Genomic DNA, 15054 nt, shown 5'->3' on the forward strand with positions numbered 1-15054 from the left:
ATATCCTGAGTTACTTAAGTTAGTTTCTTACAATTGTGCTTTTTCATAGCAGTTTAAGGATTGATAACTAATATCAGTGTTGAGCCGACAGTTAACGGCAGTTACACAGCATCAACATTATATGAGGTAGTGCAGCGACCAGACCTGTTCAAGTTCAAGTATGTTTATTAAGCAATATGATTGTTACGTGTAACAAATCAAAGTTCCATTACCATTCTGTTGAAAAAATCGACCTCATATATAATGAAATGGGTAGCTTTATCATTTCATAAGAAAAAAAATAGAGAAAATAAATTAATTCAGGAAAACTTGGCTTATTAGGCAAATCGGGCCTTGCATTGTAGGCCGAGAAGTGCGTTCTGGCTACTAGGTACGACATAAATATATATTATATATATATATATATATATATATATATATATATATATATATATATGTCGTACCTAGTAGCCAGAACGCACTTCTCAGCCTACTATGCAAGGCCCGATTTGCCTAATAAGCCAAGTTTTCATGAATTAATGTTTTTTCGTCTACCTAACCTACCTAACCTAACCTAACCTAGCTTTTTTTGGCTACCTAACCTAACCTTACCTATAAATATAGGTTAGGTTAGGTTAGGTAGGGTTGGTTAGGTTCGGTCATATATCTACGTTAATTTTAACGCCAATAAAAAAAAATTGACCTCATACATAGAGAAAAGGGTTGCTTTATCATTTCATAAGAAAAAAATTATAGTAAATATATTAATTCAGGAAAACTTGGCTTATTAGGCAAATCGGGCCTTGAATAGTAGGCTGAGAAGTGAGTTCTGGCTACTAGGTACGACATATATATATATATATATATATATATATATATATATATGTCGTACCTAGTAGCCAGAACGCACTTCTCAGCCTACTATGCAAGGCCCGATTTGCCTAATAAGCCAAGTTTTCATGAATTAATTGTTTTTCGACTACCTAACCTACCTAACCTAACCTAACCTAACTTTTTTGGGTACCTAACCTAACCTCACCTATAAAGATAGGTTAGGTTAGGTTAGGTAGGGTTGGTTAGGTTCGGTCATATATCTACGTTAATTTTAACTCCAATAAAAAAAAATTGACCTCATACATAATGAAATGGGTAGCTTTATCATTTCGTAAGAAAAAAATTAGAGAAAATATATTAATTCAGGAAAACTTGGCTTATTAGGCAAATCGGGCCTTGCATAGTAGGCTGAGAAGTGCGTTCTGGCTACTAGGTACGACATATATATATATATATATATATATATATATATATATATATATATATATATATATATATATATATATATATATATATATATATATATATATATATATATATATATATATGTCGTACCTAGTAGCCAGAACGCACTTTTTGGCCTACTATTCATGGCCCGATTTGCCTAATAAACCAAGTTTTCCTGAATTAATGTATTTTCTCTAATTTTTTTCTTATGAAATGATAAATCTACCCTTTTCATTATGTATGAGGTCAATTTTTCTTTATTGGAGTTAAAATTAACGTAGATATATGACCGAACCTAACCAACCCTACCTAACCTAACCTAACCTATCTTTATAGGTTAGGTTAGGTTAGGTAGCCGAAAAAGTTAGGTTAGGTTAGGTTAGGTAGGTTAGGTAGTCGAAAAACAATTAATTCATGAAAACTTGGCTTATTAGGCAAATCGGGCCTTGCATAGTAGGCTGGGAAGTGCGTTCTGGCTACTAGGTACGACATATATATATATATATATGTCGTACCTAATAGCCAGAACGCACTTCTCAGCCTACTATTCAAGGCCCGATTTGCCTAATAAGCCAAGTTTTCATGAATTAATGTTTTTTCGTCTACCTAACCTACCTAACCTAACCTAACCTAGCTTTTTTTGGCTACCTAACCTAACCTTACCTATAAATATAGGTTAGGTTAGGTTAGGTAGGGTTGGTTAGGTTCGGTCATATATCTACGTTAATTTTAACTCCAATAAAAAAAAATTGACCTCATACATAGAGAAAAGGGTTGCTTTATCATTTCATAAGAAAAAAATTATAGTAAATATATAAATTCAGGAAAACTTGGCTTATTAGGCAAATCGGGCCTTGAATAGTAGGCTGAGAAGTGAGTTCTGGCTACTAGGTACGACATATATATATATATATATATATATATATATATATATATATATATATATATATATATATATATATATATATATATATATATATATATATATATATATATGTCGTACCTAGTAGCCAGAACGCACTTCTCAGCCTACTATGCAAGGCCCGATTTGCCTAATAAGCCAAATTTTCTTGAATTAATACATTTTCTCTAATTTTTTTCTTATGAAATGATAAAGCTACCCATTTCATTATGTATGAGGTTAATTTTTTTTATTGGAGTTAAAATTACGGTAGATATATGACCGAACCTAACCAACCCTACCTAACCTAACCTAACCTATCTTTATAGGTTAGGTTAGGTTAGGTAGCCGAAAAAGTTAGGTTAGGTAGGTTAGGTAGTCGAAAAACAATTATTTCATGAAAACTTGGCTTATTAGGCAAATCTGGCCTTGCATAGTAGGCTGAGAAGTGCGTTCTGGCTACTAGGTACGACATATATATATATATATATATATATATATGTCGACATATATATATATATATGTCGTACCTAGTAGCCAGAACTCACTTCTCAGCCTACTATTCAAGGCCCGATTTGCCTAATAAGCCAAGTTTTCCTGAATTAATATATTTACTATAATTTTTTTCTTATGAAATGATAAAGCAACCCTTTTCTCTATGTATTAGGTCAATTTTTTTTATTGGAGGTAAAAACAACGTAGATGTATGACCGAACCTAACCAACCCTACCTAACCTAACCTATCTTTATAGGTTAGGTTTGGTTAGGTAGTCGAAAAAGTTAGGTTAGGTTAGGTTAGGTTTGGTTAGGTAGTCGAAAAAGTTAGGTTAGGTTAGGTTAGGTAGGTTAGGTAGTCGAAAAACAATTAATTCATGAAAACTTGGCTTAGGTTAACACGTCTTCCTAGTAGACGGAGCTTTGGCTTACGTGTACTAAGAGAGGTGATAGCTTAAAGCCAATATTCCTGCACCAATATTTACGTTATTTGCACTTCTTGTTATTGCTCACTTGTCTTAACGTAACTTTTCACTTTGTCATTTAAATTATTCTTATTATTTTGATTGATTGATTTTATTATACGAATTTGTATGTCCATTTTATTCATGTTTTGTTTATCTAACGTAATTAAAATTCCATTGTTAAAATTTACTTGTGTTTTGTGTGTCTTCTCCTTACCTTACCACAGACGAAGTTCCAGATTTTCTATTTTTTTTTTTATTCTATGTGACGAGGCCATACCCCTAGCTTTGAACAGCCGAACACCAACGCGTTACCGTCACAATATATATATATATATATTTATATATATATATAGCCAAGTTTTCCAGAATTAATATATTTTCTCTAATTTTTTTCTTATGAAATGATAGAGCTACCCATTTCATTAAGTATGAGGTCAATTTTTTTTTATTGGAGTTAAAATTAACGTAGATATATGACTGAACCTAACCAACCCTACCTAACCTAACCTATCTTTATAGGTTAGGTAGTCGAAAAACAATTAATTCATGAAAACTTGGCTTTTTAGGCAAATCGGGTCTTGCATAGTAGGCAGAGAAGTGCGTTCTGGCTACTAGGTACGACATATATATATATATATATATATATATATATATATATATATATATATATATATATATATATATATATATATATATATATATATATATATATATATATATATATATATATCTCACTTTATTTAAAAATTTCTTTACACAACAAGGATTTCACCATTGGTTACTTGTTATAGGATGATTGATTGATAAACATTAAGCCACTGAAGAGATGACACGTGTATGAATAGCCTGTGATTGTCAGTGTGCAGTTATATTATCATGTTATAGTTATATTATATATGTAGTATGTATTATTATATGCGTAGTATATATTATTATGTTTTCAGATATTCCTATGAAATTTGGTATGTACTCGTGTTATGTTAGTACTTAATTTTTTAAGTTTTAGCGTCAAATTATTCAATGCAGGCTGATGAGCACTCAATGTGTTGAAGACTCTGTGTTCTCACGCCAGTATACATGCAAGAACACACAATGCAAAAACAATGTTTTTGTTTGTTCTCATATGTGTATAAATGAATTAAATCCTATGATTAATCCTATTTTGTTCACCCCCTCCTATTCATCACTGTAGAGGTCAATAAATGCTTCAGCTTGTGTTCTGGTCAAACAAACCCTTCGAACTAAGCGTCATGGGATTATAATCAATACAGTGATGAAACGAAAAGAAAATGAATCACAAAGAGAACACACATGAAAAGCAATAAAGTGTTGGGTGCAACTTGCAGTTGCATTCTGTTCTTGCAAGTGAGTCATCACCTATAATGGTCACTTTACTTATTCTTGATCACTGTCATATTCAACATTATTCATAATATTTTTTTTTAATAAATGCCATGAGCAATATTAAAAGTTTTGTCTTGTGTAATATTTTATACAGTTCCTTATACTTCTTCAGTGATGAGATGACCTCCAATCCCTTATACTTCTTCAGTGATGAGGCGTGCTACATTCCCTTATACTTCTCCAGCCAAGCTTCAACTTCCCGCAGCTGCAACATATCCAGAATATATTATAATTATCTACGTACCATGTGGTACTAGATACCATATGGTATCTAGTACAAATGATGTTTTGTACAAATTGTGTCAAGTACAAATGGTATCTAGTATAAATGTCATCTGGTTCAAATCATGTCTAGTACAGTTGGTAGAAATGATGAATCTTGATATATTAACCAGAGTAAACAGTGAGATACATGAATTCGTGTCAACATTAGGGTCGAGTATCTATATCTACTTGTGTTTTGGTGAGGTACTTATGAGGAGAAAGCACTAAGCCAATACGACTATTTAGCACTTGGAAGGGATTTGAGGACAAGGAGCTGGGAAAGGACGGAAGGAAAGGTTCGGTTCCTAACCACTTGGACCGTCGGAGATCGAACGCCGACTTGCCTGAAGCCAGACCGCCGCTCTACCGTTTAGCCCAAGTGGTTGAGCAGTTCTAGTTAGCTATGTACCTTGTACTCAAAGGGGCCTGGTCCTCCCTTGTAAACAATTACACCATCCTGGACGATGTAAAGGCGCTCAGGTACAGGGGCGTAGGCCCTGCTGGTCTCCTCAGTGAGCAGATCCACTAGCACCGGACACTCCAGGGGCTCCATGGTCAACATGTGTTGTGCTGCTGCTGTCCTCTCCTCCAGTGTTCTGTCAAGGATCAACATTACATCTCAAACTGACGGAATTTTACAACATTTATGAGGCAATTAGTAAATGTGTCTTGCGGTGAATGTCTCTTTCTATTTTAATGCTTCTGTCAGAAATATTTAGATCACGTAGTGGGATCGAACACGCGTCTTTGAACTCACTAGTCACGCGAACAACACGAGTCCAGGGACGCTGGTTCCATTCCATTATATGGTCTCAATATTTTTGACAAATTCTATAGTGATTCTATATGGATGTGGGACCCACTGTATGGAGTGTGAGAGAAGTCGTTGAGGCAGCAAGTCAAAGCGTGACTGAGAATGATAGCAATTGAACGTTTAATTGAAGTTGAAGACAAGGATGTGTGATGATACGGTCACTCCTTAGCAGCTCTGCTGATGGGTAGTTAGCGAGATCAGGGGCTCTTAAGTAGACGAATGAGTTTAGGAAAAGTTAGAATGTAGAACGAAATGATAAACTTGTATGTTGTGACAGCTAAACAGAAGAGCAGCAAGCATTAAATATGCATGAGAAATATTTTGTGCTTGCAGGCAGTGTGCATGATTTTTAAAGGCGAACTCGAGTCGCATAGATTGGACTAGATTCACCGGTCACGCCCTCGCTCATCTCAGCTCACAACACTCAACTACCCAGCTATACCTGATAAACATTGTTTCATCTCAGGAATAATTCATCACTCTAGCCTGAGTAAGATGTGCGATCAATGAATCACATCACCAGTATATGATGCTCTAAGGAAGGACCATTTCAATATGTGAAGAAAAACCAAATACAAGACACATCCACAAACTTGTGAGTGGCGATGTTGAGGCCTCCTTGGATGGCCCAGCCGTCGGTGGGGTGGGCCTCAGCGACGTACACCACGACGAAGTCTGCCATTCCCGAGAAATCATCCATAATCTGCAGACGAGGAGTCACAATAACGTGGCTGAAATATGTTGACCAAACCACGCACTAGAAAGTGAAGGGACGATGACGTTTCGGTCCGTCATGGACCATTCACAATCGACTTGAAAATGGTCCAGGACCAGGACCACACACTTTCTAGTGTTTGTGGTTTGGTTATCCATAATCTGCGCATGAAGGAAGGAGACCCGCTCACCCCCTGGTCGTTGTGTACGTTCATTCACTGAGTCCACTTCATATGTGTGAGTGTGCATAGAGACAGGAACAGTTGTGGGACGTAATGTATGTGTGTGTACTAATACATACACTGCAGATACATATGTTTCTGCACTGTATGATTCACTGAGTATATACAGTGACTACTGGATGCAGTTAAACATGGGTCCAAACACATGCTAGTGACAGTAATTGTTGGACATAGTGAAGATGTGTCTGTACATAGATGGTGATGTGATGGTGGACATGATGTATCCCGAGAACTAGAGACATGGAGGTTCCTACACTAGCTTTCACATTTTTACATAAGGAATAGGTTATGAGAAATATGTAAACATCAGCTACATGTAAACAAAGGTACACAATGTAGAGAATATGTCACAGTATCTGGGCTGCAACAAATTACACATGAATAATGTAAATATTATTTTACATTAATGTTTATACATAGCTCCAATACATAGGATCTCATATACAAAGTTTGTGTTATACATTTAATTTAAACAGTCAAAATTAAAACCTATAAAAGTTTGAATATATAAATTACATATGATTATCCAACAAATACAAGCAAATTGTATCTAGATGTAAAAATAAGTAAAACAGATATTCAAAGATTTATGAAATTGAAGACAAATCAGCCTATGCAATAGAATTAAAACCTTCACCGCCTGAAAGACTACGAAGCTTGAACTTACATCCTTGAGAAAAGTCCTGAGTAAGAGAGGCCATGAGTGAGAGGCCATAAATGAGAGGCCATGAGTCTGAATAAACGAACTAGGTTTTTAAGACCATCAAATCCTGTCCAAAACAGTACTACATAGAAGTTTTACAAGAAAATCTTAAGATTAACATCAGATATTTTATTATCAAGTCTTCTGTATGTGAGTCTTAGTACCCTATTGGCCTAATTTTAAATATTGATGCATTTTTTTTTTTGTGGCATGAACCCCCCACCGAACTGAGACTCTCAGACTCCCTTATTGGACTCGGTAGAGTGCCAGGTTGAATACTTTTTATCCTATCGTGGTCGACTGGGTTAAGGCAAGCGTATGTCATTCAGTAGAAAGCTGGTTCACAACCCAGCATTGCTCCAACTGGTTTTTCTAATTGATTGTTCATACCATTCTGCTTTCTTTGTCTTCTTTCACAATCTAATTTAATCTGTTACGAATCACCCATAATACATTTTCCATTCCAAAACAATTCTCATTTGTGCTTCTCATCAATTTCTTATGTCAGCTAGTATCAAAAGCCTAATTATACCCTAGGGCTCTAATATAATCGTTTTTTCACCTGTCTATTGATTTAAATGATTGAAAATAATTAAATCTAATTAGTAACATATGATCGTCCTAATCTCATGTGATCAGGAAGCAACTCACCTTACGGAATCTCTCGAGGTTGGCCATGAACGGCGGTCAGGTACAGGAGCCGAAGTTGATGACGAAGGGTCGTCCAGGGAGGGCCAGGTCCAGAAGGTGGCACTCTGATTTGTCACTCAGACGCAGCATTCTAGGGTTGGGTGCCTTCCCGCCAGCCTCGGCCTCCATCCTCGCCTCTGCCCAAGCGCTGCAACACCGTCGCATGGAGTATTGCACTGAATATGCAACATTAATCTTGCATGTTAGCTATTGTGCACATAAACAACTATTTAAATACCAGTATACACATTGGGACCGAATGGTGAATAAATATTGAGACCGCACGTTGGACTCGAAACTGCGCTTCTGAACTCCTGGGGAACATCACGGTCCAGATGGTAGTGCATGTGCCTGAGGACTTCATGGGTGCAAGTTCGATCCCATAACACGGCCTCAATATTTATCCATAGAGTCAACACAATCTTGTGATTCTGCTCTACATCGTATGACGGCTACTCCCGCCCATTTTCACTACCACTAGCAGACAAAAAAATATATATCTTCTATGACAAAGTTGATTTGGTTAGAAAAGTATCTCAAGGAAAACCTTAGTTTTCCATTTCCCTGCTGCTCACCAATAGATATTGAGCTTCAGTATCTGCCAGGCGTTCGGAAGATCGGCCAAGTGACAGAAGAAGAATATAAGGTATCTGTTTTTGCTCGCAGACCTCCATTTACGACAGAGATCACGTGCGGACTTGGGGCACCATGCGAAGATCGGGGCAAGGGGCACTGCCACAGTGGCTGTCACCAGCGCCGCCACAATCTTCACCGGCAGGAGAAGGAAGGTCTTCACGACCCTTGGCATGGCCATTATACACTTGGCCTAGTCAAATCTTTTGATCCCGAGAGATCAATAAGACCCCTCGGAACTACAACAAGTAATTATTGTCAATTCTGGGACCGGAGGTTTATGATGATCACAGGTACCATGCAGCCTACCCTCAGGCTAGATCAGAAGTACCCCTGGCAGGCTAAAGGAAGAACCAGGCTATGCAAAGGGGCTCCAGCTTGAGATGATCTGAGTACAATACTTGAGTCCAAGAGGTAATATGATGGGGGTCCAAACCAATCACTCAGAGCACAGTTCGCCAGAGGCTGACTGGGTCACTGGGCAGACTCCACACACACACACATGTACCCTGCACGTATGCTCTGCTAGTCACCCTCACTGAACACTCTGCCAAGACCAACTTAACCACATCCACGTTTACTCTACCTCCCGAATGATAATTGCTAGCACCCAAGAACGAAAACATTTTAGCACCATGATTTGTAACAGATAATATAAGTCTGTTTCGTTTGCATAGATGCGTGTGGTAGGCAAAAAAAAATGTATCTTTAGTTTTATAACTGACATCTCATATTTGTTATCATAGAAATGTCGTCACAGAAAACCTTGGGGTGCCTCGCAACCCGATAACGATACCCCCCCCCCCTCCCTCTCTCTCTCTCTCTCTCTGTCCAAGAAAGAGAGAGAGGGGGAGTCCATCTCTTGAGAGAGAGAGAGAGAGAGAGAGAGAGAGAGAGAGAGAGAGAGAGAGAGAGAGAGAGAGAGAGAGAGAGAGAGAGAGAGAGAGAGAGAGAGAGAGAGAGAGAGAGAGAGAGAGAGTGGGGGGGGGGGGTAGATGCGCCTCCACGCATCTACCAACAACACGGTGCCTCTAAGTGCGCAGCAACACCAGTATTCCTCCACCACCTGACAAACAACTGTGATAAACCTCAGATACAAACACACACACACACACTGTACTTGCAGTGTTATCATTTCATTTATTCACAAACAATAATGTTCAAACCAGCTTTCACCTTAACACATTTTGTAGTTTTTGAATAGTGATTAAATAGTGATTGTATTGTATTGTACTGTATGATGTGGAATAGACATATATTTCTGATTCCATAATGGAGATACAATTGAGGTATGCGCATTACAAGCCTAACATTTTCCAATTACAGCCCGTTAGAGCCTTCACACACGTGCAACAGATATACTGGTATACAGGTATACAGGTTTACAGGTGTATATTAGCAACTTTACTTTCCTAGTTATGGAGTAGGAAGCTTTTTCGAATCAAATTGCTTTTAAACATAATTGTGAGATGGCTAATGGCTATCGAGTCGTCGTTATTGGATGTAATACGCCGAGATCATGTCTTTCTCACTACCTCAATTTTCTCGCTGTCAGTTATAGATACAATGCTAAAAAGGATATATATATATATATATATATATATATATATATATATATATATATATATATATATATATATATATATATATATATATTAATATATATATTAATATATATATATATATATATATATATATATATATATATATATATATATATATATATATATATATATATATAAATATAAATAAATATTCATTCTCGTGTCCCCCGCGGCCAAGTTAGAGGTGTGTTAGACATTATTGTCTAGTGAGTATTGACCACTCAACCACAGTTAATTGTGGCACTTTTACAATACTCTTTATACAATACATGCAGTACATACATATTCGTCTATCGTTCAGAGGATGGGTATGAGGTGCACACCATCTCACAGAATGGGCATGAAGTGCAGAATAAATGAACTAAACCGAAAAACTAACTGTGATGGGTGTCACAAGACAGGGATCTACACTGAGACTGACCTCTTAATGTACACCTTCATCCTCTCCCACAAGTATCGGTAGTCCTTGATATTGCGGAGGCAGGTGAGGTTGGGGTAGCCAGACCTCACCTCAGTCGCCTCCAGGAACCTGTCGTACATCACCTTCTTCCACCAGCTGGAGAATGCTAACAGCGTCGTTACCCAGTCCATCACCAGCACACATGCTATTTGCAACGGCAGAACAGCGTACTGGATAATCCTATACGTTACCATTGCATGAAGTTGCGGAATGTTATTCCGTTTCTGGTCTTTCGTGGAACGTCCCGCTCATATGACGTTAAATCCCCACGTGAGTATCACAGCCTCAACGATGTGACTACACAGGCCTCAACACAAGCTGCATGACGTGCACAGTGAGGCACAGTTGCCATAGGTTTCACCTCATTCTGCTGAAATGGATTCAATTTTCTGATATTGATATAACTCTGATCAATCCCCGCTACATCTTATGTATTAGGATATTATATTATGCTGCAACCACAGCCAAATATCCTGCAAAATGTCATGGGTTTGTGTAAAAAGTATTCTTATCCTCGTCAATAATATATTTACACACAGCCAACTCTGCCAACCAAGTAAGTTAGCCAACATAGGATGGTGGTATCTATGTTTATCGTGGAAAAATTATCAATTTTTGTATGTATAACTGATGTCTGGAATATTCTTTTACTTGGATGTTATATGGTATAAACATTGCAGCCACAGCCAAATATGTCACCGAGTTCCATGGTGTTGTATAGAGTACTGTATATACTTGTTGATTTAGGAACGACAACGACTAAAGGGTTGAATACGCCCAGGGGCTACCCAGGTTCGGGAAATGACGAAAAGGGGGTTGGAATCCCGCTTACAACCTCTTCAGATGGAGGCCTACCAATAAAACCCTAAGTGTGGCGAAGTACCTCATATCTCGGTCTAGTCGTCCCTCGTACCGACTTCGTCTAGGAGAACGGGGTCAGCGAGGCAGGAGATAAGTACCTCGTATGCACAGCAACTTTCACTTAAAACATATCTGCCCTTTGTCCACATTTTCAATTTCCCCTCAGAATCTTATATGTTGTTATCATGTCCCCCCCTCTGTTTCTCTCTCGTCTCCAGGGTTAGAGGGTTGGTTCTCTTAGTCTTTTCTCATAGCTTATAATCCCCTTAGCTCTGGCACTAATCTTGCTGCAAACCTTTTTTCTTTTTCGGCTGCAGTTTTATGCTACACAAGACGCAGATTTTAGGCCAGTACTGCATATTTCAGAATTTTTGTAAGGCTGAGAAGATTTTCCTGAAAGAACACTGATATATGTTTCTGAACGACCTACTAATTTTACCAGTGTGTTATAATAATCATATGTTATCCTGTTTATGCTTACCTCTGGAGATAGTGTGGGTATTATATATATATTTCCAAATTTATATATTATATATATATTTCGAATTATATATATATTTCCAAATTTATATATTATATATATATTTCGAATTATATATATATTTCCAAATCTTTTTCTGTCTCTGATTCCTGTAGTTGCGTTTTCCTTATGGTATAGATACCCTCCTGATCTCCTCTACATTCCTCATTACCTTGCACTTTCTGGGATTGAATTCTATCAACCACTTGTTTGCCAACTCTTGGAGGGTATCAACTTCTTCCTTTAACTTTCTGTAGTTCTTCCCAGCTTTTTCATTCGGCACTTGGATGCGTTGTCTGCAAACATTGATATATACGAACTAACTCCTCCGATCACGCCTGAAGAACCACATGTCTTATGATATTATAACTTGGAACCTAATATTTGACTGTGACTCTTTGTTTCCTGTTCTAAATTATCAGTGTCTTCTAAATTATCCCAACTTACTGCTCCATCTTGTTCACCAACCTTTCACAAGGAGCAGTATTAAATGCTTTTTTTTTTTACAATGTAGGAAAATACAGTCAACCTATTCCCCTCGTTGTGTCCCTGTCTTGGTTTAGTAAACTGGAGCTGAATCTGATATGTCGGGCACGACTTTTCCTTTCTAAATCCAAGTTGCAATTTGTATACAAAGTTTATCCTCTCCAGTTGTTCAAATATTCTCAACCTGATTACTTTACCTGGAATAATTGTCAGTGACACCGGTCTAACATATGGTACCTCCTGTCTCTCTAAAATTATTGAATATTGGAACTACGTTTGTCTATATTTGAGAATGAATACGTGTATTTGTTTAAGACATTACAGATCAACAGCATGACTCACCATCCCATAAAAAACTTCAATCTCCGCCAGAAGTATCGGTAGTCGGAGACATTCAGGAGGCAGGTGAGGTATGGGTCGCCCTGCCTCACCTCCATCACCTCCAGGAACCTGTCATACACCACCTGCCTCCACCAGCTGGAGAAAGCTGACAGGGTCGTCAGTACGCAGTTGATCACCAGCAGACATGCTATTTGCAACGGCAGAACAGCGTACTGGATAATCCTATACGCAGCCATTGCGTGAAGTTGCGGAATGTTATTCCGTTTCTGGTCTTTCGTGGAACGTCCCGCTCATATGACGTTAAATCCCCACGTGAGTATCACAGCCTCAACGATGTGACTACACAGGCCTTAACACAAGCTCCATGACGTGCACAGTGAGGCACAGTTGCCATAGGTTTCACCTCATTCTGCTGAAAAGGATTCAATTTTCTGATCTTGATATAACTCTGATCAATCCCTGCTACATCTTATGCGTTAGGATATTATACCATGCTGTAACCACAGCCAAATATCCTGCAAAATATCATGGTTTGTGTAAAAAAGTATTCTTATCCACGTAAATAATATATTTACACACAGCCAACTCTGCCAACCAAGGAAGTTAGCCAACATAGGATGGTGGTATCAACGTTTATTGTAAAAATATAAATTTTGTTCTTGTATAGCTCTGATGCCTGAAATATCCTTTTACCAGGGTATTATATGGTATGTATGGTATAAGTATAATTGCAGCCACAGCCAAATATATCACTGAGTTCCATGATGTTGTATAATAGAGTACTACACGTCCGTAATAAATGAAATATTTGCGCACTGCCAACTCTGAAGGGAAAGCGAGGTGCATGGTAATTTTTGTCTTCACCTTGGTGAGCTAATTTATTGGGCAGCGTCACTCGTCCTGTGAGTGAACATACCGCCAGAATGACAGTATTGGGCAGCGTCACTCGTCCTGTGAGTGAGCATAGCGCCAGAACGACAGTATTGGGCAGCGTCACTCGTCCTGTGAGTGAACATAGCGCCAGAACGACAGTATTGGGCAGCGTCACTCCTCCTGTGAGTGAACTTACCGCCAGAACGACAGTATTGGGCAGCGTCACTCCTCCTGTGAGTGAACATACCGCCAGAATGACAGTATTGGGCAGCGTCACTCGTCCTGTGAGTGAACATAGCGCCAGAACGACAGTATTGGGCAGCGTCACTCCTCCTGTGAGTGAACTTACCGCCAGAACGACAGTATTGGGCAGCGTCACTCCTCCTGTGAGTGAACTTACCGCCAGAATGACAGTATTGGGCAGCGTCACTCGTCCTGTGAGTGAACATAGCGCCAGAACGACAGTATTGGGCAGCGTCACTCGTCCTGTGAGTGAACATAGCGCCAGAACGACAGTATTGGGCAGCGTCACTCCTCCTGTGAGTGAACTTACCGCCAGAACGACAGTATTGGGCAGCGTCACTCCTCCTGTGAGTGAACTTACCGCCAGAATGACAGTATTGGGCAGCGTCACTCGTCCTGTGAGTGAACATAGCGCCAGAACGACAGTATTGGGCAGCGTCACTCGTCCTGTGAGTGAACATAGCGCCAGAACGACAGTATTGGGCAGCGTCACTACTCCTGTGAGTGAACATAGCGCCAGAACGACAGTATTGGGCAGCGTCACTCGTCCTGTGAGTGAACATAGCGCCAGAACGACAGTATTGGGCAGCGTCACTCGTCCTGTGAGTGAACATAGCGCCAGAACGACAGTATTGGGCAGCGTCACTCGTCCTGTGAGTGAGCATAGCGCCAGAACGACAGTATTGGGCAGCGTCACTCCTCCTGTGAGTGAGCATAGCGCCAGAACGACAGTATTGGGCAGCGTCACTCCTCCTGTGAGTGAACATACCGCCAGAATGACAGTATTGGGCAGCGTCACTCGTCCTGTGAGTGAACTTACCGCCAGAATGACAGTATTGGGCAGCGCCACTCGTCCTGTGAGTGAACAGACCGCCAGAGTGACGGGACTGGGCAGCGTCACTCGTCCTGTGAGTGAACATAACGCCAGAAGGACAGTATTGGGGCAGCGTCACTCGGCCTGTGAGTGAACATAGCGCCAGAATGACAGTATTGGGCAGCGTCACTCGTCCTGTGAGTGAACATACCACCAGAGTGACGGTACTGGACAGCGTCACCCATTAACACACCACTATAGCAG

The 15054-nt window shown here is 39.2% G+C and overlaps 1 protein-coding gene across 1 annotated transcript; it reads right to left on the reverse strand.

Moving 5' to 3' along the window:
- Positions 1 to 2822: 2822 nt before the first annotated feature.
- Positions 2823 to 10983, reverse strand: LOC123765862 (type I iodothyronine deiodinase). Its single transcript, XM_045754690.2, has 5 exons — positions 10613 to 10983; positions 7916 to 8130; positions 6199 to 6308; positions 5201 to 5387; positions 2823 to 4732 (listed from the first exon to the last, which is right to left on the reverse strand). Exons 2-5 carry the CDS (start codon positions 7940 to 7942, stop codon positions 4688 to 4690), a joined length of 369 nt encoding a protein of 122 aa, XP_045610646.1. The 5' UTR covers positions 7943 to 8130; positions 10613 to 10983; the 3' UTR covers positions 2823 to 4687.
- Positions 10984 to 15054: the final 4071 nt, after the last annotated feature.

This window comes from Procambarus clarkii, chromosome 37 (genome assembly GCF_040958095.1).
Source record: "Procambarus clarkii isolate CNS0578487 chromosome 37, FALCON_Pclarkii_2.0, whole genome shotgun sequence".
Classification (NCBI taxonomy): domain Eukaryota; kingdom Metazoa; phylum Arthropoda; class Malacostraca; order Decapoda; family Cambaridae; genus Procambarus; species Procambarus clarkii.

Excerpts from the sequence above, each read along its gene's own strand:
- LOC123765862 (XM_045754690.2), bottom strand. The coding sequence starts at position 7,942 with ATGGCCAACCTCGAGAGATTCCGTAAG. Across the intron at positions 5,388-6,198 it reads CTCAACATCGCCACTCACAA|AACACTGGAGGAGAGGACAG; the intron begins GTTTGTGGATGT and ends GATCCTTGACAG. Across the intron at positions 4,733-5,200 it reads CAGGCCCCTTTGAGTACAAG|CTGCGGGAAGTTGAAGCTTG; the intron begins GTACATAGCTAA and ends GATATGTTGCAG.